The sequence below is a fragment of the Anopheles gambiae genome, chromosome 3 (genome assembly GCF_943734735.2).
Source record: "Anopheles gambiae chromosome 3, idAnoGambNW_F1_1, whole genome shotgun sequence".
NCBI classification, from domain to species: domain Eukaryota; kingdom Metazoa; phylum Arthropoda; class Insecta; order Diptera; family Culicidae; genus Anopheles; species Anopheles gambiae.
The window spans coordinates 88,412,239-88,436,481 of NC_064602.1; the positions used below are offsets into that span (position 1 = coordinate 88,412,239).

General features: G+C 48.9%; 3 protein-coding genes across 7 annotated transcripts in view; 1 reads left to right on the forward strand and 2 right to left on the reverse strand.

Moving 5' to 3' along the window:
* Positions 1-3,039: 3,039 nt before the first annotated feature.
* Positions 3,040-10,761, reverse strand: LOC5667971 (titin). Its single transcript, XM_061656304.1, has 6 exons — positions 10,203-10,761; positions 7,895-10,077; positions 7,288-7,730; positions 6,828-7,106; positions 5,866-6,606; positions 3,040-5,389 (listed from the first exon to the last, which is right to left on the reverse strand). The coding sequence occupies exons 1-6, from the start codon at positions 10,540-10,542 to the stop codon at positions 5,284-5,286; spliced, it is 4,092 nt and encodes a 1,363-aa protein (XP_061512288.1). The 5' UTR covers positions 10,543-10,761; the 3' UTR covers positions 3,040-5,283.
* Positions 10,762-12,066: 1,305 nt separating this feature from the next.
* On the forward strand, positions 12,067-16,188 carry LOC1280978 (possible lysine-specific histone demethylase 1). The gene is made up of 2 exons (XM_061662959.1): positions 12,067-13,795; positions 14,464-16,188. The coding sequence occupies exons 1-2, from the start codon at positions 12,418-12,420 to the stop codon at positions 15,744-15,746; spliced, it is 2,661 nt and encodes an 886-aa protein (XP_061518943.1). The 5' UTR covers positions 12,067-12,417; the 3' UTR covers positions 15,747-16,188.
* A 2,587-nt stretch (positions 16,189-18,775) lies between these two features.
* LOC1280976 (sarcolemmal membrane-associated protein) overlaps positions 18,776-24,243 on the reverse strand; it is a 32,972-nt gene continuing 27,504 nt past the window's right edge. For 3 of the 5 annotated variants that reach the window (XM_061662956.1, XM_061662954.1, XM_061662957.1), the window contains 8 exons: positions 24,085-24,240; positions 23,657-24,006; positions 23,267-23,579; positions 23,057-23,194; positions 22,850-22,990; positions 22,649-22,769; positions 22,031-22,572; positions 18,776-21,332 (listed from right to left, as the gene is read on the reverse strand). In XM_061662956.1, the coding sequence (XP_061518940.1) occupies positions 20,163-21,332; positions 22,031-22,572; positions 22,649-22,769; positions 22,850-22,990; positions 23,057-23,194; positions 23,267-23,579; positions 23,657-24,006; positions 24,085-24,240 (2,931 nt within the window). In that variant the 3' untranslated portion in view covers positions 18,776-20,162. The remainder of the gene's footprint in view (positions 21,333-22,030; positions 22,573-22,648; positions 22,770-22,849; positions 22,991-23,056; positions 23,195-23,266; positions 23,580-23,656; positions 24,007-24,084; positions 24,241-24,243) is intronic. The other 2 variants (XM_061662958.1, XM_061662955.1) reach the window with 1 other exon arrangement.

The window sequence follows — 24,243 nt, forward strand, 5'->3', positions numbered from 1 at the left end:
AATCCATCGTTCGCGCGAATCTGTAAACAATGCTCTTCACGCTTCGCAACACTTGAAAGGAACAACAACAACCAACAAAAACTTTACCAAAACTGGAAGCTGAGCTGAGGCTACTGAAGTTAAACTTTTCCCACCGGTGGGAGTAGAAGAATTTTTAACTTCTTCAGCATTCCCCTTCCAATGATTGTAATGCTGATTAGGACGGTGTACGAGTTCTGTGTCGATCATTACCAGGCGCAGCACGCCCTTATTACGCATCAGCCAAGCGGAGTTGAAGCGAAAGGGAAAACTTTAAAGCTGTTCCCCACTGGAATGAATCCGTCACTACCAGACCACACGATGGACACATGCTACGCTAGCGACAGAGAGCGCGCGCAAAAGTGAAAGTTCGCGGCCAGTGCTCGGGTTTCCGCCTGGATGCACCCATCAAAACTTCCCACTCATCGATACCACCGGGGGTGTATCTTGGTACACACCTCCATGACCCTCGTTGCGCGCGTGCTGTATGTTTGTGTGGGGTAGTTTTCTTTCCTTCTCATCCTTTGCCGCGGGAAAGAAATGTCAGATCCACCCAGTTAGCAACCGATGCCGGGCAGAATAGAGCATTTTGCTCTCCATAGCAACCAACTTCGCTCCGTTTTGCAGCTCTCCTCATGTCGCTGCAGATGGAAATGATTCACTCGGACGATCAAAGTGAGCGGAGGAGTTAGTTAGGGTGAGAGGAGGGTCAATACACACAGAATTGCCCGGTGTAAATAAATTTGTTGTTTACCGAAATCAATTCAAACAGAAATTTTGGCGTCTCCATACACAGTGGACATACCTAAAAAAAAAAAGAAGAAAAAAAAACGAAAACAAACTTTTCCACCCGAAGCTCTTTTAATTTTCGTTTCCTCCCCCCAAATTTCGGACGGGTAAGTTTTATTTTCCTGTTATTGCACCCCCCGGCCACCCCCTTCACTCCAAGGGATGAAGGAAAACAGGTTAGAAAAATGGACACGAACACAGAGTACCTCTCTTCCGAGATGCTTAAAAACCTCCCCGGCCGGGAGTGGCCAGTGGCAACGGAGAAAAACTTTTCCATTTTCCATCCGCCATTTTCAACAAACAGCAGCAGCCTACTGCTTTTCTTGTTCATTGCTTGCTACTGCTCAGTCGCATCCATGGCAAGCTTTGCCCTTGTTGTCCATTTTTATCCACTCCACTGTTTCACTCGCTCGCTTGACAAATGTCACGTCCTTGGGTTCCTTTCTTTACTTTGTTTTCTTTCTCCGTTTCTACTTGCACTTTCGCATTTTGTTGCTTACTTTCAACTTTCCGTCGGTGGGGGTGTGTGTTTTCCTTTTTTTTTTTCTTTTCTCTTCTCCTCTTTACAACTGTTGTTATTTTTCTTCTCGTTTTTCTTCTCTCTTTTACAAACCATCAATCTACGTACGATTCGCTTTTCTCATTCACCCCTCCCCAACTACTGCTTTATCTCGGTAGCCTCAGTTCATAAATCAAATATTTTGATAAGAACTCATTAATTTCTGCTTGCGCAGCAAACTTTCAAGATGGTTTCGTTCAACTGCTCTCGGTGGTTGATGTTTTGTGCGATTTGTTCGTCCCCTTTCTCCTTGGCTTTTCCAGCAGCAGCGGTGCGCCTGTGTGCGGTTACGAATGACTAATTTAAATGTTCGTACGATTATTTGTTTGTTTTTGGCCATGTTCATTCAATTTAACGTGGGTAGCTATCGAACTTTCTTATTGAGCTGGCATTTTAGTTGGTTACTGCTAGGGACTCCCTTGACCACTCGCATGAAGTTTCGTCTGGTTGGAACGGGCAGTGCCATTCTCATCACATTAGGATCCTAATTTTGCAGATCAAATGCGTTACAGTGATCGTTCGATAATGAAAACGCTTATTTCGTTCCATTTAGAGATTTGAAGCTGTTCTTCAATTTTTGTATCTAGCTTACTTCCTTACAGAGATTTCCAAAGGGTTCTCATAGTTGTGGGACACTTCCTTGACTCTTTGTTATGTGAAGTGAACTTCATATGTTGGAAATTGGACTCAACGGCATCCTGTTTGTACAACTCCAATTGGAAATTCCTATTGGATTTGTCCAACAAGGGTGTTATAGAGTCCAATTCCCGTTACATTAAGTTCATTTCACGTAACAAGGAGTCAATACAGTGTCCCACATCTATGAGAACTCCTGAAAAATCCTGTATTATACTCCTTTAGCAAACAAAATCTTAATTTAAGCTGCAGACTCTAAGCCGCCACATCTCAAATTCTAGTAAGAAGTAGTACGTGGAATCAGTTACTAGGAGTACGTACTGTATTCGTTCCTTAGGTGGAATAGATTAGCGATCCGTTTCATAGGACAGTGTTAGGGAACCAAAGTTTTAGGCTGGAATAAAAACAGAGAAACCTATTTTTAGGTCCAGAATACGGGGAAGAATGAATTCCAGAAGTGATATGGCTTCTGGACCGGTATGCGATCAGACTATGTTCCAGGTACTGGGTTATGTTGCAGATCAATTCAAGGACTGCTTTGGGGTAAGGATCAATTCAACGATCGTTTTGAGTTTAGGATCAGCTTCAGATCCGGTAGGAGGTCACAAGATGGTAAGAGGAGGATTAGTTCCAGAACTGATATGATAGAATCAGTTCAAGGATCGGTATGGGTTTAGGATCAGTTCAAAGTGTGATATGGCGTCAGAATCAATTCCCGAATCTATCAAAATAGAACACAAGACCTAGGACCGTGGTATGGATGCAGTATCAGGTATAGCTCAATTAAGGATTCGGCATTAGTGCCTTAAGTGGAATTGATTTAGGAGCCGATTATTTTGGTGTGACAGTCTTTTCCAAAATTATGTTGCACTAATTACACTATTTCTTTTACTTATTAGCTACTCTTTTTAGCATTCCAACCTCAAACTCACTTAGAGAAGAAGAACCAACGAGTGTGCCAGTTAGTAACTCTTGTTAACCATTTCTCAATATCTTAAACCCTCCAATAATTTCAAACCCAGACCACAGAGAGGGTGTTATTTTTCACTGTTTCAATACATCATTTATTTTTTCTTCTTTCAGTCTTAAAAAATACATTTCCTCCTACCGCAATGAATTCGTTCGTTTTCTGGTTTTGTTCGCGTGCTGTGTCTGCACAGTGTATCACTTGGTTTTTTTTTTACTATCGTACATGAGATGCAAATGAAACTAAAAATTTGAGCTCTAATAGAGTACAATAAAAGAAAGAGAAACAAAAAATCCCCCGAAAGAGTAACAGCTAGTGAACGCATAAACACAACATACAAACGTGTAAAATGAAAACGGATGGCAACTTAACTCTGTTCTCTCTCTCTGTAGTGCTCGAATGCACTCTAACGAACGGTGGGTGAAAACAAGAGGATGGTTTAATAATAAGAATCAATTATATACAAAAGAGGCGCACAATTTCACCGTAAGTGCGGGCGTAAACTAATTCAACATAGTGTGATGGTTGTGAGAAGTAAAGCAAAGAACCACAACTTAACGAAAACTTAACCCCGAAAAAAGTACTCTGTACACTACACACCCATCGTTGCACAGCAGAGCGCACCTTCTTGTAGTGTAGAAGTATTTAGTGTACTCGTAATCCTAGTCGTTGGGTTTGCACAAAACAAACAAGTGAATGGAAACATATTTGTTCGCCATTAGTAACAACAACGAAGGAAAATCGCACACTGCCAATTATTTATCTACAAACACACATTCAAATCGCACGCCCCTAGCGTGCACTAAGTACTGTCTTCTGAAGAGTGTTTTGAATTCAAAATATGTATTGAAAACTTAACACGTTTATAATAATAAACAAGCAAGCAGCATTTCAACAGCGAAAACGAAAGAAAAAGGAGAGAGAGGTTTAAAACAAGTTCCATTCATAATTAGTTCCCAGAGCTTTAAACTTACTTCCCTCACTTCCCTCTATGATTATGGAGTTATGGGGAGCGGGAGTTCAAAAAACCCTCATCCTCGTCGGGGTAACTAATTTTGTTCGATCTTGTCTCTACCTGTGATTACCAGTATAAGAGAGTAGGAGTGTGGGGTAGAAAAGGGAAGTTTTGTACTTTTTTTCTTTCTTCTAGCTAAGCACTTAAACCAATGTCTGCTTCATCTTCACCTTTCCCGCCCCATATTCCAACCCAAACGGTCTCAACCACCGGGTGAAGATGCTAAACCGGTTAATATCGTTCGATGATGTCGTCTGCACAACGGGGGTAGAATCTTCCGCGATGGCTTTGGCATGCGTCACACGATGAACTTGCCAAACGATTATTAAACACCACTCTTAAACTATTTCCACGCTTCTTCTTCTAGGCCAGGGTGAGAAGAGGACAGTGGCTTCACCCCCGACCCGACCAGGGGTGAAGGGGGCGTCATATGATGTTTGCCAACAACTGCGCGCGCTGCTGATACGTTTGCTTCTCTCTCTTTCTCTCTCTGATCCACTCTCACTTAAAATATATAGAGTAACGCGTCGCTTCGAACAGTCTCTTCTCTTCCATTCTATCTTCGCACTTTGCACGGTAACCGTTTCTGCACATAAACGCGCGCACACACACACAAACACACAGATACAGCCAGTCCCCTACCCGCGGTTGGTGATGGAAGACTGAACAAACGGAAACAGAATATCGGAGGGACATCTGGTTAGCAAACTTACCCAGTTTCAGGTAAACGCGACTCGCACGTGGCCGCACACACACACGCAGCCACTGGACACGAGTCTCGTCGTTGTCTTACACACACACACAGGCCCGAGTTGTTGCTGTTGTGAAGCTTTCCTACGCTCGTCCTTGGTTGTTGATGCTGATATTTCTACAATTCGACGACGGGGGACGGAAGGGAATTCGACACGTTTGGGTGCTTCGCTTCCGTAACAGAAAACGGGCATATGGGGGCATGCACGGGACGTACGGACGGAGAGAATCGATTGTTTTAAGCACTGTTTTAACCGCACGGTTAAAGCACACAGCCAAGAGGGAAGGGGAGACCATTCCCGCATCTTCGAAGGATATGTTAAGCACATCCAGCAGCAGGAGGAGGACAACCCTTAACCAACCGGTTCGTGGCTACTCGGAACTATTCGGAAAACACGCTGCGTGCGGAAAGAAAAGAGGAAAATCAGCACAGACAATCGAAAAACAATGGATGGCACACACAGCGTTACACAAACCGCCACCTCCAACATGAGGTTGAGTGCGGGGGGTGGTGGAGGTAAAAAAACGCCATTGCAACATTCGAGTTTTCTAGGCCGCCCGCTGATTAAAGTGCTCGTACTTGCAGTCCCGATCAACGCACTGACCGCCGAGCTCGTACGGGCAAAGGATACCGTCGGTGGGAATGTTCTGTGCACTGTGGAGGATAAAGAGAGCGGGAAAAAGAGGGAAAGAGAGAGAGAGAGAAAAGCATGACGGAGAGGGATTATGATACAACGGGGACACAGGGATTGGAAGGATTGATCATGGTAGGTGAACAGAGACGATCATGGTGAGTTGATTTTGTACCATTTTAAAGTTTCAAATGTAAAAGTGCAATTTAGCAAACCAATTGCAACATAAAACATACAGGAAAACATGGAAGAAATGACTCATCGCATGTAGAAAACATTACAGTTCACAATACGAGTGTAATTTTATGAAAAAAGAAGAACAAACACCCGAACACAGATGCGTACAAGAGGGAAAGTTACACAGAAAGGAAAGCAAATGGGAAAGTGGGAGGAGAGGGAAAAGAGAGGGAATTGTTTTCATTTTAACGTAGCTGATAATGATTAGTGTCAACTTTTGGTGATCGATCATCACCCGGGAGGATCGAGCGCGATAACTTACCTTTGCTTTAAGGACATTAGCGGCGACGTATACTTTTCAATTCGGTACGCTTCACCAACAACGAGCTCTTCGGTTTCGTTCGCTGTATCGTCCATCTGGCACTGGTCCGGCACTGGAACCGACGGCACTGTCTCTTCTTCCTGCCGCATCTGCACCTCACTCTGAGGCTCTGCTTGTACGGTAGCACTGTTCTCCAGCACCGTCACGTGGTCGTCCTTGTCATCCGCTGCCGGTGCAACGGGTTGTACAGACAATTGCTCTAAAGGTTTACTGTCGCTCCTGTCAGCCTCCTTGGCAGCCTCTATCGATTGCATATCAAGCTGCTCGAGCTGTTCCGAAGGTTCTTGTACACCTTCTGCATCTTCCTCGTTAGGAACGGTTTGCGGATCCACTTCACACAGCTCCTCCTTTTGCTCACTCATTTCGGAAGCACATTTCTGCTCTGCATCCACCGGTGTTGATTGTACCTCCTCTTCCTGTTGCTCCTCCGTCTCCTCCTCATCATCCTCCTCCTCCTCTTCCTGCTCCTCCTCGGGCACCACCTGCTGCCGTTCTTCGCTCTGCTCATTGTCATACGCGTTCATTTCGGTCGCGTTCGCCAACCGCCGCTTGTGGTTGGCGATCATTTCTTCCTTAAATTCCTCCAGCGTCGGCTTGCGGATGCTTTTCAGCTGCTGCATTTCCGCGATCAAGATGCGCATCTGCTGCTGCACCTCGCAACCATTCGCGCCCACTGGCATCCTGGAAGAGAGTGCGTTTGGTGTGTGATAAGATAAAAAAAAAACGGAGAGAGAGAGAGGAGAGCAAACGTTCGCTCCATTCCCGATCATTACGAGCGTCGTCCCGTCCCTTCGGTGCGAGCTAGAACGTAAAAAACCACCGGCCGGTCGGCATCCCTCCCCACAGCAGTCGGACTAGTTTAAGAGAGAGAGAGAGTGTGTGTGCGATTGCAGTGAACTTACTGATACGATTCCCCCTTGACGGCTCGCCCGATCTGGATGCACATGCGCTCCAGCTCGCCGGAGCGCTTCCGCCCGGACAGGATCTTCTTGCGCGTCGTGTGCAGGTTGGCGAGCGTGTCGCGCGTCCGGACCCGTTGCCGCTCGTGCACCCTCTCGAGCAGCGCCAGCTTTTCCCGCAGCAGATCGATCCGGCTCTCGAGATGGTACAGCTCCCGGCGGGCCTGCTGGGCCTCGATGATCGTGGCGTTGTGCTGCTCTAGGTCACTCAGAAAGCTGTCGCTGTTTGGGTTTGGGTTTTTTTTTTTGTGTGTACATGTGCATGTATAGTTGAATGTAAATTGTCCGGGATTACACAAGAAGGAGAAGGATATAAACGGTTGTCGGTCAGGTGCAAAAAAAACAAAACAATAAACAAAAAAGTGAAGAATCACTAGAGAAAACCCCGACTCTCGCTTTTTACCTGTGATTCTCGAGTTGCGTCTCGGCGGTGAGAAGCAATCGATTCCGTGACGCTTCCGTAAGGTTCGGCAGGCTGGCCCGTATTTGCTGCAGTTTCCTTTCGATCGGATCCAGCACCGGTTCCTGAGTGTCCGCAACCTTTGTGGGCGTGCTGCCGCTGTGCGATTGTTTTCGCCGGCCCGGACTTTTCCCTGACTTTGGTTCCGTCCGCTGCTCTGCAGCAGACTTACTACTAACCGGTTCTTCACTAGCTGCTACTACTACTACCTTAGGAACTGAGTTGTCTCGCGGCACGGCATTGCTGGTGCTGCTACCGTTGTCCGAGGTACGGCGTACTGTCGCTTGCGTTTGTTGCCGTGCAAGCTTGTCCCGTTCCAGCTGTGCCATACGGGCGACCAGCTTCATGTACTCCAGCTGAGCCGATTTCGAAAGATGTTTCACAGCCTGCACAGACACCGGGGACAGGTTAGTGGATTAATTTTGAAAGTAATCAGACCTCAGCCCAGCCAAACGTGGAGCATTTTTAGACAGACTCGTAAAGGGCAATTTGCACAAAGAAAATATGATCATACAGAAAGAAATAAAAAAAATACGGAAAAATATCTCACCGTCGGCGTTGCCATGGTACTGCTGCTCGTTGGTTGCTTCTTTGCTGCCTGCTTCGACGCCTGCTGCTGCCGGATGGAATGTATACTCTTCCCACTGTTCGCACCCGCCCGCTCAGAATGTGGCAATTCCTCCTCGCCCGCCTCGTTGGTCCCTGCAGTTGTGCTTTTGCTGCGTACACTTTTCAAAAACTTATCCAACTGTTCCTCGAACCGTGCCGTTGGTGGCATTGCGGTTCCATTGACAGCACCACCGCTCTCCGGAGTCACCCCGCCGAAATCAACGTCCGAGTCGGAATCGGAATGGCCCAGCTGGATGACGAGCTTGGGGACGGGCCGTGACACGAACATATCGACCGTCGTCAGCTCTTTGGGCGATTCGGTTCGCAGTGGCGCCGTGGCGGGCAGCATCGGAGGCGAAGGTGCAGCCGAACGGTTCAGGTTGATCAGTTTGTTCGGATTGTTGACCAGCTTTTGCGTTTGCACCAGCGCGGGTGCTGCTTTAGCCGGTTTGGGTGGGAGTTCGGATAGTGTGGGTGATGGGCTTACTGGAGTCACCGGAGCAGCCGGCACATCCGTGGCGCTGGCAGTGGCGAGTGATTTTTTCCTACGCTTTCGTACGGGTTGTTTTTGATCGACGAGCGTGATTAAATTGGGGCGTCCTGGGTCTTGCTGGGTCTTAGGTGCGGAATGAATCTCTTCTTCTTCTTCCTCTTCCTCTACTTCTGGTTCTCGTTGGAGAGGAACTTCGGGAGATGAAGCTTCCGTAGGAACTGTTTCCTGCGCATCGTCCCGGACGGTTGGCACCGCCATTTCGTCCCGTACCACGACTTCCTGCTCCTGCTTTTTGCTCTGCTTTTGCCGCATCTTTGTGAGTAGCAAGTGTCGCAACGCTTCCGCTTCCGCTTCCTCCATCGAATCGGGCGTAACGGGTGGGCTTTCCGGCACCAAATCGCCCCTCCGGTGGAACAGTGCCGAATCGCACGAATCAGCCGCCGCCGTGTGCAGCAGCAGCAGCTTCTGATCCATCCCGCTGCGACGACCGTCCCCAATCGGGGACGGTCTACCGCTTCTGCTGTTTTCGCTACTGCTTGCCAGCTCCATGTCGATCGGTTGCTGCGAATCTTCCTCCATATCCTGTTCCGCCCGGTCGGTGCCGCCCAGCGGGCTGGCCAGCGGGCTAATCTCCATGTCGTTCCCATTGTCGTCCGAATCGACCAGATCGATGTGCTCGTACTGCGGCTCCACGATCTGCACGTCGTCCGTGTCGTCATCGAGCAGCTCGACCGAATCCCGCCCATCGCTGTACACCCCGCTGGGGTCGTACGGGGGTGGCATCTCCCGGACGGGCGACAGCACAATGTCATCGCTCGGCGAGTACGGCTGTTCGTTGTCCAGCTCGCGGCGTTTGCATCGCGTCGCGTGCTTCTTCAGTATCGCCGTCTTGAGCGCAATCAACCGTAGCTCCTCCGCGGACTGGTCGTCCGCCGCCGGCTCGGTCTGTAGCTGTATAGCGGGCGGCGGCGGTGGCGACGGTATCTGCAGCTCGGAGATGATGTCGCTCAGCCCTGCCTCCCGTACGACCGGTTTCGTGCTCAGCGCCAGCAGTCGCAGCTTCAACTCTTCCTCCTCCTCCTCCTCTTCCTCCCCGTCGCCCTCGTCATCCTCCAGCTCCATGTCGTGCTCGCTCGAGGAACTGTCCAGCGATACAATCGCGACCGGCGTTCGCTTACCTGCCGTCGCACTTTTTCGCTTTTGAGCCGCCTGAAGCAGCAGCTTCTTTTTCAGCGGATTTCTGCCGCCCGGCAGCCGCCCGCTCTTGCTGTTGCCGATGCCGCACGCAATCTTCAGGTACTCGCGATCGACCGCCGTCGTCTCCGGTTCCGAGTCCGTCGACACCGGGCGGCGCTGGGCGGGCGAGGTCGAGCGGGACGCATACTTGCGGCGCTTGCGGTGCCGATGGGAGGACCGTTTCACGGGCTTCTCTTTGGGTGGCTTCTCCGCGTGCCGCTTCGTGCCGGAGGTACGCTTCTCCCGCTTGCTCGTACCGTGCCGACTGTCCTCCCGCCCGACCGGTGCGCTCGATTTGTACGTTTTTTGGGTGCGGTACGAAGACTGCTGATGTTGCGGGTAGTAATAGCAATAGTTTTCCTTCCCATTCATTACGTCCTCCTCGTCCAGGTAGCCTAGAATGAGAGAACAAAGCGCACAGCGGCGACACACATTTGGCAACGCGAACGTAAGCAATAATGGTTTGGGCGGGGGTAAAGGTAAACATAACAAGGCCCCAATTGGAACTCCCTCCCCGTACCTTCGTATATGCTGCGGTTGGCGATTTTCTTCTTCATCATGCCAAGCTTCTTGTCCATCGCTTCCAGTGCCGCCATTCGCTCGCGGATGGTCGATTCCTCCTCCGAGCTGATGTCTTCCAGCTCCTGCTGCTGCTCCTGCTCGTCCTCATCTTCGTCCTGTATCTCGCCCTCCTCGTGGTCCTCGTCCTCGGCGTCCTGTGCCTCGCTACCGCTGCTCACCAGCACCAGCCCGTCCGGAAGGTCACCGCTGCTGGGCGACGGGGCCGATGGCAGCTTTTCCTCGTCCGGATTGCCCATTGTGCATAGGAAACGCGTGCGCTCGGTCAACGATGTAGGCATGAACGGCGTCGGCGACGAGTTGCATTCGATGGGCGCTAGCTGATGCAGGCTTCAAAGAGGGAGAAAAGGTATTTTGAACGCGCTGGCAACTGGTACCACCAAACTGGGACGATGCGACGACTGCTTTCGTAAAACACAACTGCGCGAAACATTCACCACAAGCCAGCAGCCTTTCGTAACTTGCTGTTTTCGCGTTTTCGCTGCGAAGAACAATGGAGTTCAAGGTGACAGCTGTCAAGCGTTGGCGCGACGGCACGGTTGCTATCGAACGTCGAAACGCGAGGTGTGACGAAAACCAAACGACGGATTCGGGTTATATGACGGTTATCTGACGGCAGTTTAGAAATGTTTCCTTTTATGTGCTGGATTCTTCTTCTCAGTGTTTTTCTTAACTCAGTGTGGAATTGTGGAACGGGGTATTAACTTTTGGTGGTAATGTATCTTACACTGCTTCAAGACGACCAAATTTTGTACTGTGACAAATTTTCTGCGAGCTCTTTGTTCTGAAAAAAAAACTTCTCAGTTTTAGGCCGAAAATGCAAGGCCTGACAGCAGGCAGAATTTTGCAACCGTGAAATTCCAGTTCGTGTATTTTCGGCCTTCGCGGATTTATTAATCACAGAAACGGGGCGCTCGCGCTTCGCGATGAATCGTTCGAAGTTCTTCTTCTTCTTCTTCTTCTTATTCTTCTTCTTCTTCTTCTTCTTCTTCTTTTTCTTCTTCTTCTTCTTCTTCTTCTTCTTCTTCTGCTTCTTCTTAAAAGGTTGATGGAAATTGGTCGAAGTAAGCCATACTTTCGTGCTAAAACATAGACGGTATGACATATGAAAAGTGTCGCCAAAAAGGATCGCGGAAGATTTTTTGCGTCGTCTAGAGACAGTGTTATATGCAATTCGACCCCAAGCGCCACAGATTAAGCTTAAACGACTGTTAAATCAAATATCCATAGGAAAAAAAAAACGAAAGCTCCGTAGCTTCGCTGGTTTGCTCATTGGATGAAGTATTATAATAACTCAACATTATATTGTTGTCCTTTTCTTGCAATGTGTTTCAACAAGCTTCATCTAATCATGACCTATATAGCAGATATATGGGTATCAATACCATTGACCATCACTCAAGTCTTACTTGCTTCAGTTCTGATGCTTTACATTGGAGTTTAGTATTTAAACAATCGTATCGCCGTTCTAGTTCTAGCGATGCATAACGTCAATGCGAAACCATACAACAGTACATAGAGAAAGCTCTCCTCCAAGCGAGGAAAGCTCCACTTCGTGGCTATCCCACTAACAGATGGCGCCACCAACTTTTTTTTGGTATTTGTAGAATGCATGAGTCATTCACAGCCTGCTAAACGAAGTATTTTTAGATTCCTTTTAAGTTGAGAGCTTGAGCCGTTTTAAACCCTATTGAGTGGTCGTTTTGTGGATTTTTGTCATTTGGGTAGCGTCTATTTGCGGCAATTCCATTCCACAAAAGTTTGGTCGGTTTGCAACATTCCTTGTACAGTGGGTATTTCATCACACTTCGCAACTGTCAAAACTTGTTCAGCGGGAATAACGTATTTTCCCAAACAAATCGCCATCTGTCAACCACAAGCTAAAAAAGGAGGACAAACAGCTTTTCTCCGCAAACGCGAGTCATAAAAATTGCATTCTTTACCTGCTCGATGACCCTTTGGTGACCCGTTGGTGAAGTTTATCGAGTTTTGTTTTACTGTTTGCTGGATTGTGGGAGATAAAAAGGACGCAGTACTCATAAAAAAGGCTAGGTTTACGCGCCATCACTCGTTCGGTGTTCCCCCTCATAGGGGCGGGTTGCGGCAAAAGAAAATGGTGCCATAGACGGTGAGCAGGATACATTCACGCCAAGGATATGAAAGGATCGGCGGCAACTGCAGGGCAACCGCGGGACGACACCGCCGCACCGACGATGGAACCGGTCGAAACGGTGACGCTTATCAGCGACGACTCGGACGTGGAGATGACCGACATCTCCGTGAAGCGTCCGAGCAAATCCGAATCGGACGAGGGGCGTCGAACGAGCCGGCGCAAGAAGGTAAAGGTGGGCTACGGTGACAATGGTGCGAAAACGAACACGTCCACCGCCCGACCCGGCAGTGCCTGTGAGCGTGGGGACGGGGTCATCACGCCCGACCGGAAAGCGGAAACAACTACCAAAGCGGACGCACCGCCGACGCCGAAATCGAAAAAACGTGAGGTGGAAGAAAAGTCCGCCACCGGTCCGGACCCGAACCCGTACCAGGAATTGATGACGGGGCTGGAGGGTGCAGCATTTCAGTCGCGTCTCCCAGTCGACAAGATGACCGCCTCGGAAGCCGTCTGCTTTCCGCACATCATCAAGCACGGGCTGGTGGCGCAGCGCGTGTTCCTGAACGTGCGCAACCGCATCCTGCAGATGTGGATCGAGGAACCGACGGTACAGCTGACGGTGGAGAATGCACTGAAGAAGATGGAATCACCGTTCGACAGCGATCCGTCGCTCGTCCGAAGCGTGCACGCATTCCTGGAGCGGCACGGGTTCATTAACTTTGGAATCTTTAAGCGCTTGATTCCACTGCCGGTGAAGAAGCACGCCAAGGTGATTGTTATCGGCGCGGGAATCTCGGGACTGGCCGCGGCCCAGCAGCTGCAGCAGTTCGGGTTCGATGTGATCGTGCTGGAGGCGCGGGATCGTGTCGGCGGTCGGATTGCAACGTTCCGCAAGAACGCCTACACGGCGGATCTGGGCGCGATGGTGGTGACCGGCACCTGGGGCAACCCGCTGACGATACTGAGCAAGCAGACGGGCATGGAGATGTGCCCGATCAAGAGCGTCTGTCCGCTGTACGGGGCCGGCGGCAAACCGGTACCGAAGCACAAGGACGACATGGTGGAGCGGGAGTTTAACCGGCTGCTCGAGGCGACGAGCTATCTTTCCCACCAGCTGGACTTTAACTACGCCGGCAATCATCCCGTTTCGCTCGGGCAGGCGCTCGAGTGGATCATTAAGCTGCAGGAAAAGCACGTGAAGGAGAAGCAGGTGCAGCATCTGGGCGGCATTATCGGCTGCCAGCAGAAGCTGCTGGCGAATCAGCAACAGCTGGTGGAAACGCTCGCCCGGATACGAGACCTGAAGGCGAAGCAGCAGCATCTGATCGACACTAAGCCACCGAAACCACCACCACCGGCGAAGGAGGGTGGTAGTGGTGGTGGTGGCGGTGGTGGGACAGCGGGGCAGGACACATCAGGAGGTAAGGTCATTTGTTTATAGTTTTTTTTGAAGGCTGGATTTACAACCTATAAATTTAGAATATAGAGTTTGAGGAATGGATAAATGAAGTAAAATTGATCAGTTTGTTCGATCGTATTTATTCGTTAATCCACAAGGATGATTTGGAATCCACTAAGAATCCAATATGCCGGTTCAAAAAGGCTCGGAGTCCAATTCCCGTCATAAAAGTTCACTATGAGAACCCATGAAATCCCCAATGGATGCGCCTAAAGGTTTTTTTTAGGTAACTGAATTAATTGATGCCTCTTCAATCTACGAGGCGCATCAAGAGAGACTGATTCTTTACCATTACCAGAAGTGAAACTTATCCTGAAACTATTATAAAAGATAACCCACGGCAGGTATTATAATTGCTCATAAACCTAGATTCATTGCTGCACTTTGAAGATTCATTCGTGATTATGAATTTTAATAAAAGGAAGCTATCTTACTCTAATCAAATGGTATGGAAATGATCTGAAAGGTGTAGAAATAGGTCCTATGTGAACTAAGGCAGTGAGATGAATCGATGGATGGCTTCCAAGTAGTCGTGTGTTTGTTTATTGATACATTCATGTAAAAAACTCACCTCTATCTCAACGACAAGCTTTAATTGCATCTTCTCTTCGGCATTTCCCTCTCCGCCAGGTGACAGTGCGGGGACAAAGTACTTCGAGCACGAGTTTCAGCTCCGCGTGATGGCACGCGAGGAGCAGCTGGCCTGGAAGGAGGTGGAACGATTGCAAGCCTACCAGACCGAGCTGGAAGCGAAGGTGCGCGAGCTGGAGAACGAGCAAGTGTCGGAGGTGTATCTCTCCTCGAAGGATCGCCAGATACTGGACTGGCACTTTGCGAACCTGGAGTTTGCGAACGCGACCCCGCTCAGCAATCTGTCCCTCAAGCACTGGGATCAGGACGATGATTTCGAGTTCATCGGCAGCCACACGACGGTTAAGAATGGGTACTCGTGCGTACCAATCGCGCTCACCGAAAATCTGGACGTGCGGGTGAACACGGCCGTCACCTGCATCCGGTACCGGCCGGGAGGCGTCGAGGTGACGGCCGACTTGAAGTCCAACAACTCGACCGTGTGCTATCGGGCCGATCTGGTGCTGTGCACGCTTACCCTCGGCATACTGAAGCTTGCCATCGCGAAGGAATCAAAGCAGCTCAACACGGTCCGGTTCGATCCGGAGCTGCCGGAGTGGAAACAGCTGGCCATCCGGCGGCTCGGCTTTGGCAACCTGAACAAGGTGGTGCTGTGCTTCGACCGCATCTTCTGGGACCCGAACACGAACCTGTTCGGGCACGTCGGTAGCACCACGGCCAGCCGCGGCGAGCTGTTCCTGTTCTGGAACATCTCCCAGTCGCCGGTGCTGCTAGCTCTAGTCGCGGGTCAATCGGCCGCCATCATGGAAAACGTATCGGACGACGTGATCGTGGGCCGCTGCATCGCCGTGCTGAAAGGCATCTTCGGCAATTCGGCCGTCCCGCAGCCGAAGGAAACGGTCGTCACGCGGTGGCGGGCGGATCCGTGGGCCCGCGGGTCGTACAGCTTCGTGTCGGTCGGTGCGTCGGGCAGTGATTACGATCTGCTGGCCGCGCCAGTTACACCGAAAGCGCCCGAAGGTGCAAAACCACCACCACCACCACAAAAGCCTCCAACTGCGCCTCAGCAGCAGCAGCAGCAGCAACGCCATGACAAAAACGGTGACAAGAAAGACAACGAGGAGAACGATGACGAGGACAGCAATCCGATCGACATTCCGCGGCTCTTCTTTGCCGGTGAGCATACGATCCGCAACTATCCGGCCACGGTGCACGGTGCCCTGCTCAGCGGGCTGAGAGAGGCGGGCCGGATCGCCGACTACTATCTCGGCTTTCCCAACTGCTATCCGGAGGCGCCCAAGGACGAAAGCGCAAAGAAGTGATCGCGTCCTGGGGGCGCTCTCTTGCCGCACAAACTGCACACAGTGACACACACACACACACACATACATACATACAAAGCGAGGGAATTGATGGGCATTGGTAGGCCATTTTTACTGCACGATAAACACACATCCACACACTCCAACTCTGTACACACACATCACCCGTTTGCGTTCGTTTAGCTCCTTAGCACTCTCGTTCCCACTGAACCCTGTGTGTGTAGTACACGATTGATTGTAGAAAATATCCAACTGCTCGAGCAAATTTGATCAAATTTCATATCGGAATGTTTTTGTGCTGTGTGTATGTGTGTGTATGTTGGATGTGTGCCCTCATTCTCTTTAGTGCACTGCGGAGTACAATGGTATTAATATGTTCATTATTTCCGTCTGCCATGTTCAATACTGTAGATAAATAAATATGAATAAGTCGAGAACAAAATGTAATGCTTTGTTGATTGCTCTGCTCAATATGCAGCAATGAGCTTTATAAATTAATAGAGAAAAACTAACATCAGATCAAATAATCAAAAAATCATCAAGGTTATGATCTCAAGATTCATAAATTTGAGGTAAAAGAATGACGAGATCTAAGACTTCTGAGACGTCCGAATTAGGGTTGGATTAGTCCCAGGATCCCAAGACAGTGTACAGAGAACACATCTGAAGCGCACCCACGACTCCGATCCTACTCCGACTGTTGTTAGTCCGATTCCGACTCCGGCAAAATGGGAATTACCAGTTCCGTCCTTTGTCGTCCAGAGTCGTCTGGAGTCGGAATCGTCCAGAATGGGAGTTGCGCGGAGTAGTCTGGAGTCGCTCGGAGTCAATCGGAGGGGTTCAGAGTAGGTGCAATGTGCTTGTGGTCAGGCATTTCATTTAGTTGTGTTTTTTTTGTCTTTCTCTTTGTGCGTGCACCTTGGCACCAGGCCATTGTTTCGAGGGCCTACTCCAGCCGACATCGGACGACTTTTACTCCGACTCCGGACAACTCCAGATGACTCCGGGCGACCGAAGCGATAAAACGATAACCGTTAAGACAACGAGCGGGTCATGAAAAGATGAGCACGGCAAAGCTTGAAAGGATATTCCAGTGTATGGTTCATGGTGAGGGATTGTGTGTTGATAATTTAGTTAATAAAGGTTTTTACATGGGGCATCAACATAGGATACATCAGAAATTTGGAAATTAACATTTATCCTTAAAACTTTGAAGGAACTAGTCCCAAACTTACGAAATTCTTTGAATTGAACCATACGATGCTGGTTCGTACCACCTGACCTGAGGTCCAGCAATCTAATAAACTATAAGAATTAGGTATGAATATCAAATGAATCATTCCCTGTGATTCATACCTATAACAGTTCTTGGAATAAACTTATAGTAATTAACGACGAGCTAACGGAGTTCTTGCCATCCTCTCTTCTGCATGCGGAAGACATCACTCACGAATCATATATCTTTCGAGAAAATAATTCATTCTGCAAAGAGATTGGAGAAGCTATTTAAGATTCGCAAATCCTCGAGGACGACTCTTCTAGCTCCGGTTCGAGTTTAGCTGGTTGACCAGAATGAGGATCAAATGACGATCGAAGAGATATTTGCGATTCCTTGTTCGATTTTTAAAGATTCTTCCATCCGAAGCAGAATTTTTTCAATCCTCTGGGGGTCCTCAGGGGGTCCTCTGGGGGTTCTTCAACACTTGTTGAAGAAAGCTGGAATGCCTAAAAACAAAATTATTAGCAAAGAGGTGTAGAGATCTCGTTGGTTGTCCACATAGCTCGTATACACGATCTTCAGAAGGCTCCAGAGCATCACCGGTACAACACGTGATATTATCCATGCCATATTCATTAATCCTCCAGAAGCACGCTGTTTTCATTCTTTTTTGTATATTATAATTATATCGCTTTTTTTTCTTCTTTATTATTTACTTCCTTTTTGTTCGTCGTCATTACTATTGTAACTGCTGCTTCTCGTCTTCCACCTTCACTTGCACTACTCTTTTATTGCGCACGTGCTTCTTCCCCTCTATGGTTCGAGACAGTTTCGACAGTGTTGCGCGCGATCGGCTTTCGATTCTATTTCCGCCGTGTATTCCAATATAATACATATTAAACTCAAGCGTTCCTGACAAACTGACAATTATATATGCATTTGTTGCTACTGCTGCTGCTGCTTCTGCTACCGCTACCGTCTCTGCTTCCTAGCTAAATGAGAAGAGGGAACGAGAGAGCGGAGCCGCCATCCTCGGTGTGCGCGCGGTTTTTGCAGCTCTTAATCTCAGAAATCTCATAGCTTTAATTATGTCTGCCCGGCGTTTGTCTTCTCTGTCTGTGGATGAATGTGTGTGTGTGTATTAATAATTCCTATTCCACTACTTTCCAAGTGCGCACGAAGTTCCCGCGCGTCAACGACGACAATGCGATGCGATGGAGAACTTCAGGAAATCGCGTTGATGCGGGAAGCATGTTTATTTATTGCATTCCATGCAGGCCACCTTCTCCATTTTGCTCTTTTCGATACCATCTGAACGACTCACCCACATTCACAATGAAAGCTCTTTCGCGCTTTTTGCTAATGCAAACTGGATTCATATGCTGCCATTTCCATCCCGCTTTTCTTTTGTTTTGTACTTTGCATTCCCCTAATGGCCACAGCAAACTCCAAACTCCCTTCCGCCAAAATGGTATCCTTTCCAATGCCCTGTCAGCTTATTCCCCGCACACTGCCGTCATCGTACAGGAAGAAACGTGTTTCGGTAGCGTGGACGACTGTGTCAATGTGTGCTGCGATGCAAAATGCCAGTAGTGAGTGTGTCCCAACGGGTTTTCGAAGCGATATTAGTAGTACTGGTAGGTAGTAATAGTAATTGTAGTAGTAGTAGTTGTAGTGGTAGCATTAAACGTACTGTTTAGGCGGTCTTATATAGATTCATACAAAAGCTCTAGCCTATAAACGGGAGCCGGGGATCAACGGGGTGCTTTTAGAAGGTTCTGATATTCGAAACTGCACCTTCATCCCTTTCTGTCCCTTGCTGTTCTCACACACGCTCATGCGAGTCGGTGCATAGGAGACAAACACACACACGCGGAAGGTGATGAATTTGGCCTTGCGGACTTCGTATTCAACGGGGAACAAGGAGAAACTGAAGCCCTGCAAGAGAGAAGCACGCCTCTGTTACTCTGCACACATCGCCTACCATCGTCGTTACAAACATTTCTTCCATAACTTTCTTCCCACACACTTTTGCATTCGGATTTCACTTTATCACTCACACACTCACAACACACAGACACGCACGCACTTGCATTATCATGCAATCATTCAGGCGCAATCCTTACACACACTTGCTTATTGCTCGTCATGTTTAACTGGTACAGCGATTTCGGACTCCCCCATCGGTCCTTTTTCTCCTCCTCGTCCTACACATCCAACAGTATTCTTGGCCTACTTTTCTGATATTTCATCCGCACTCTTCTCTTTCTCTCCCGCTCTGTGTCTTAAACTGTATTATTAGTAATATTAATTATTGATTCTTCTCCTTTTCCCGAGGGTAAGGGGGGGAGGGCACATTTCATCGGTAGAAGCGTTTGCCGATAAAATTAGCGTCCGGATTTAATGGTTAATAAATACAGTACTGTCGATTATATGAATTTACAACGGCGGAAGGAGGGATTCTTCTTTGCGGTTTGTATGCTTGTGTGTGTGCGTGGAGGGGGATTGGGTTTAATATGTAAAGTGAGATTGTTTTCCCTCCCACAACAGAAACGGAAGATTATTGCCACCGGGTTATAATGCAACAAAAAAAGCAAACATTTCAATAAAGCTACACTTCACTTCACAATTCTACTAGCCGGACAGTACACAGACACTCAACAACACCCCTGCACTGACCAAAACCGCCCACAACCCCGCTTCTGGCTGGTGCGGACCATTTTGCAAATGTTTTAGTAATAAATAATATCTATAAACAACAGAATAGAAAAAAAGAAACATTATGGGGGTGTGTGTGTGGGCGTTGTCTCCTTTCATTTCTTGTTAACTAACGGTACACTAACGATATAACGAGATAATTTTTTTGCCCCATTTTCGCTTGGCTTCCTCTCAGACGGGCGTTGCACTTCAACACAAAAAAACAAAAAGGTAATAGTAAAAGATAAAGTAAAAAAAAAGAAACTGGAAAACTAACCATTTCTGAACAACAATTTAATCCTGCAGCAACTCATCATTCATTTATATTTCACTACTACTACGCGCACTCCCTTTTCCTGTCTCTTGTTTCGCGTCTCCCTCTTCCGTGGCAAAAGGTGTTGTTACCGAGTCGGGAGTGCTTTTCGAGCTAAACTAATGCCCCTTGTGTGCCTGGCATATCTCTCTCTATAACCCACAGATTGCGACGCTCAAACCAAGCATTACGAACGACCGATCAGAAAGTAGCAAACTATGGCCAAGACTGGCACGATGCAGGCCGCTATCTGCAGTGCCAACCAGTGCCGGGATTGGCTCAGGTCCTGGGACAGCTGCTGCAGCTGCTGCTTCAGCCGCACGTGCTCCTCGCTCAGGTGGGAGTACTTCTCCTTGAACGCGATCAGTTCCTCCTCCCGCTGCACATCCGGATGGTTGATCATGGCCAGCTCGTAATCGATCGCGCTCGTCCCCAGCTGCTCCTCCTTACCGTCGCCGGTGGCATCGTCCGCGGGGTAAGCCATCAGCAGAGCACTGCCCCCATTGCGGCTACCTTCGCACGGTTTGTCCGTCACACTGACATCGCGGGGTGCTGCGGCAATGGGATCAATGACCATGTCCAACACCGGCGCATTGTACAGGGCGGTCGCTTCGATGGTTTCCGTCTTCTCGTCATCGTCCTCGTCATCGTCGTCCAGATCGTCCAGATTGGAGCAGATCGACGCGTCGCCTCCATCGCCACTCGTATCGGTCGCATCGGACGGGGCCGCGGCCGCTAGAGGTAGATCTGGTACGGGCATACTCGGCACCACCACCACAGGCACCTCGGGAGGCGCGTCGGTTTGCGTTTCCACGTCCACCATCGGTACCGTGGGTATTAGGACGGGCGAGGGCATTTCCGCCACCGGTGCATTGTCCGTCACCACCAGCAGCGTCGTCGGCATCATCATCAGCGTTTCTTGCGTTTGCTGGTGGTGGGATTGCTCCTCCTTCACTGCGTCCTTTGCCGTTGATTCCGATTCCGGCTTCGAGGAGGACTTTTCCGTCGGTTCGGTGGCACTGGTTTGCAGCAATTCCTGCTCTTCCTTAACCACAACCGAAACCGTTTCCTCGGCGGATGGCTGAGTGGCTGAGGCTGCTGCCGCCGTCGCCGCCGCCGCTGCTGCCGCAGCTGCGGCCATTGCACTGATCTTTTCGTTTTCGATATTTTTCTGCTTCAGCAGCTCGATCTCCATGCGCTCCATCTCTAGCTGACAGCGATCGTTGAGCGTGCGCAGCTCATCTACCTCGCTCCTTAGCGTCGAAAGGTTCTCGGCGAGGCTATCACAAAGCTGCTGCTTCTGATCCAGCTCGTCCTGTTTCGGTCGGCTTTCCAGTTCCGCCTTGAACGCCAACAGCTGTGAAGGGAAACACATTTTGAAATAGTTGTATGATACTTTCATTCGTAACGAACTTGTAATTTAATAAATCAGTGAATCGGAATCACAAAGACATTTGAATAAAGCAAAGTCTAATAAATTGGCTGTCCAATTTTAAAGTAAGTTTTTTTTAAATCATTAATCTTGGAAGGTAGATTTTTTATTCTTTAAAGAATCGCGAATTGATCTCTAAAATAGCTCAAATTCAGAAATGATCATGAATTTAGAAAGTGTAATCATTTTATAACTCTCAAAGTTTCGTGAATGTTGAATCCAGAATATTTTTACGATAGACTCTCAGATATCTTTAAAAATGAATCAAAGTCTTCAAAAACGAATCACAAGTTCTCAAATAATTATGAATTGGGAAGATGATTCTCGTGATTCTTTTGAAAGATTCATGAATTTTGAATCATAATTCGTATCAAACAGATTAATGAATCAAAGGAGATGAATTTATATTCAGTGTCACAAATAACCATTAATTTAGAATGATGAATCACGTGAACCGTCACGAAGAAAGAGTCTTACACTATTAGATCTCGAGATTCAACTACATAATTCAATTCATGTTTTGATTGACTCTTTAGCAAAGAATCGCTTTGGCAAATCTTTTCCCAGCTGTCTCTCCGAGCAGAATGGCACAGAAAAAAAAACAACGCAATAAGATCACTTACCTCCGTCTCCAGCTCGTCGTACTTGGCTTTCTGGATGATCTGTTCCGATTGTTTCTGCGCTATCGTTCGCTCGACCTGCCGCAACAGCGTCATGCAGTCGTTCTTGATCAGCCGAATGTTCCGCTTCAGCACGTTCTGATTGATCTGATCTGCTGCCTGGCCGCCGTACGGCGGAGCAGCGGCCGTCACGGGTACCGTCGTTGCACCGCCTCCAACAACCGTTTCCTGTCCCTCCGGCACAGCTCCACCCTGTTCGCTTTGCGTCGTAGCGCCAACACCGGCATCCTCGCCATCCCCAGCACCGTTGCGATTGCTGGTGGGACTGGCACTGTTCACATCGTTCTGATTGCCATCGCATTCCACCGGCAGCAGCGTCGCCGCCGGTCCATTTTCTGCTCCACGCACTAGCGTGCTTGCGTCTCCGGCGGGTGCGTCATCATCTGGTTGTGCATCACCGGCCGGGATCGTTGTCGCATTGGTTGTCCCCGTCAGCTCGATCGGGTCCGTTGTATCGTTCTCTAGATCGTTTGAGTCGCCTGATTCTGTGAGGAAGAGGAGGAAAAAAATGATTAAGTTCTGCATTTTTAAGCGTAAAACATCAAAAAGATTCTTTTTTACCATTTTCCGACTTTAGGTCTCCTCCGAATAGTAGGGTGAAATTTTTCTCAAGCGTATTAATGCGTCGTTGCAGCTTCGTCAGTCCTTCCGTGTAATCACTACCGGTAATCTCGCTTTCCTGCTTTGGTACAAGAGAACAGGATTAAGTTCAGACACTTAAAATCAGACACATCGCGGGTTTCTCTCCTCCACACTACTTACAGTATCATTACAAATGGCCTTAATTATGTCTTCAGATCCTTCCAGTTTCTTAATATCTGAGTTCTTCAACCAGTTCGACATGGCCGAACTGTGTATCTGCTGTTGCTGTTGCTGCTGCTGCTCATCGTCTGATGATCCGATCTACAGTGGTGAAAGTTTCGCTTAGAACACAGTTGTACTAATAAACGAAAGAAGGCTCAAGCTTACCGCATAAACGTCAACGAAGTGGTCGAGCTTGTGCGTGAGACTGGTGATTTCGGACTCTTTCGCCTTCAGTTGCTCCTCGCTCGACGCCACCTTTTCATCGTACTGGCTCTTCAGCGTATCCATACAGACGGTCATTTCCTGCGTGAAACACGTCCAACAAACGCCGTATGTAACACTCTGCTCTTCGTGACTGTATCAATTTCAACTTACCTGCAACTGCTGCTTCGTTTTGGTCAGCTGCTCCCGCAACAGCGAACACTCATCCTCGCTGGTGCAGAGTGCTTTCTCGAGCGAGATCTGCTTGTGCACGGCTTCGTGCCGCTCCTGGTGCAGTTTGTACATAGCCTCCTTGGCCGCGTTCTGGTACTCCTCCTTCTCGTCCACCAGCTTCAGCAGCTCCTCCCGCAGCTTGTCCTCGGTGATGTTCTTCTGGCAGTACTGTAGCTTCTTCTCCAGCATATCGATCCGACTCAGCAGCCGATCCTCGTCGATCATCGCCTGCCAGCCCAGGAAGGAATTTTGCCTACAAATGCACGCAGTTACAAAACAGTCAAACATAGAACGCTCTTCAAAGCCCTCTCCAGCGCAGCGCAAACTCACTTGGTCGACTCAACCATCTTCTGCAGGCTGATCAGCTTCGTCTCGAGTATCTGTTCGCGCTGATTCGCCTCCTGGATGTACTGATTCAATCGGTACAGATCGACCGGCGGTATGATGGCGCTCTGACCCCCGATGCCCACCTTCTGGCTGGCCTTCGTTTCCCGGCCGTCCGGCAGGAAGAGCTTGAGCGTGGCCGTAATGCAGCCGTGCGTTTCGCGCCGCGTATTCTCCATAACGTCCACGCCGAACTGCACGATGTCGCCCGAGCTGATCTCGTGCGGCTCCGACTCGGTGCACGTCTGGCTGAGGCGAATGTTGTTGATGAACGTGCCATTGCTGCTGCCCGTATCCTGCAGAGTGACGAAGGAAAATCGAGAATTAGCGATATTGTAATCGATTATAATGCTCCCACACTGCCACACACTTACCTTGATGAAGAAACGACCATCTTTGTACCACAGCACGGCATGGTTGCGCGACAGCACCTTGCAGTCGAAGATTGCATTGTTTTCCGAGACGCGTATTCTCGCCACCGACCGTCCTACCTTAGCTTGGGCGCCGGGCTCAAGGTAAAGTGTTCGATTCTG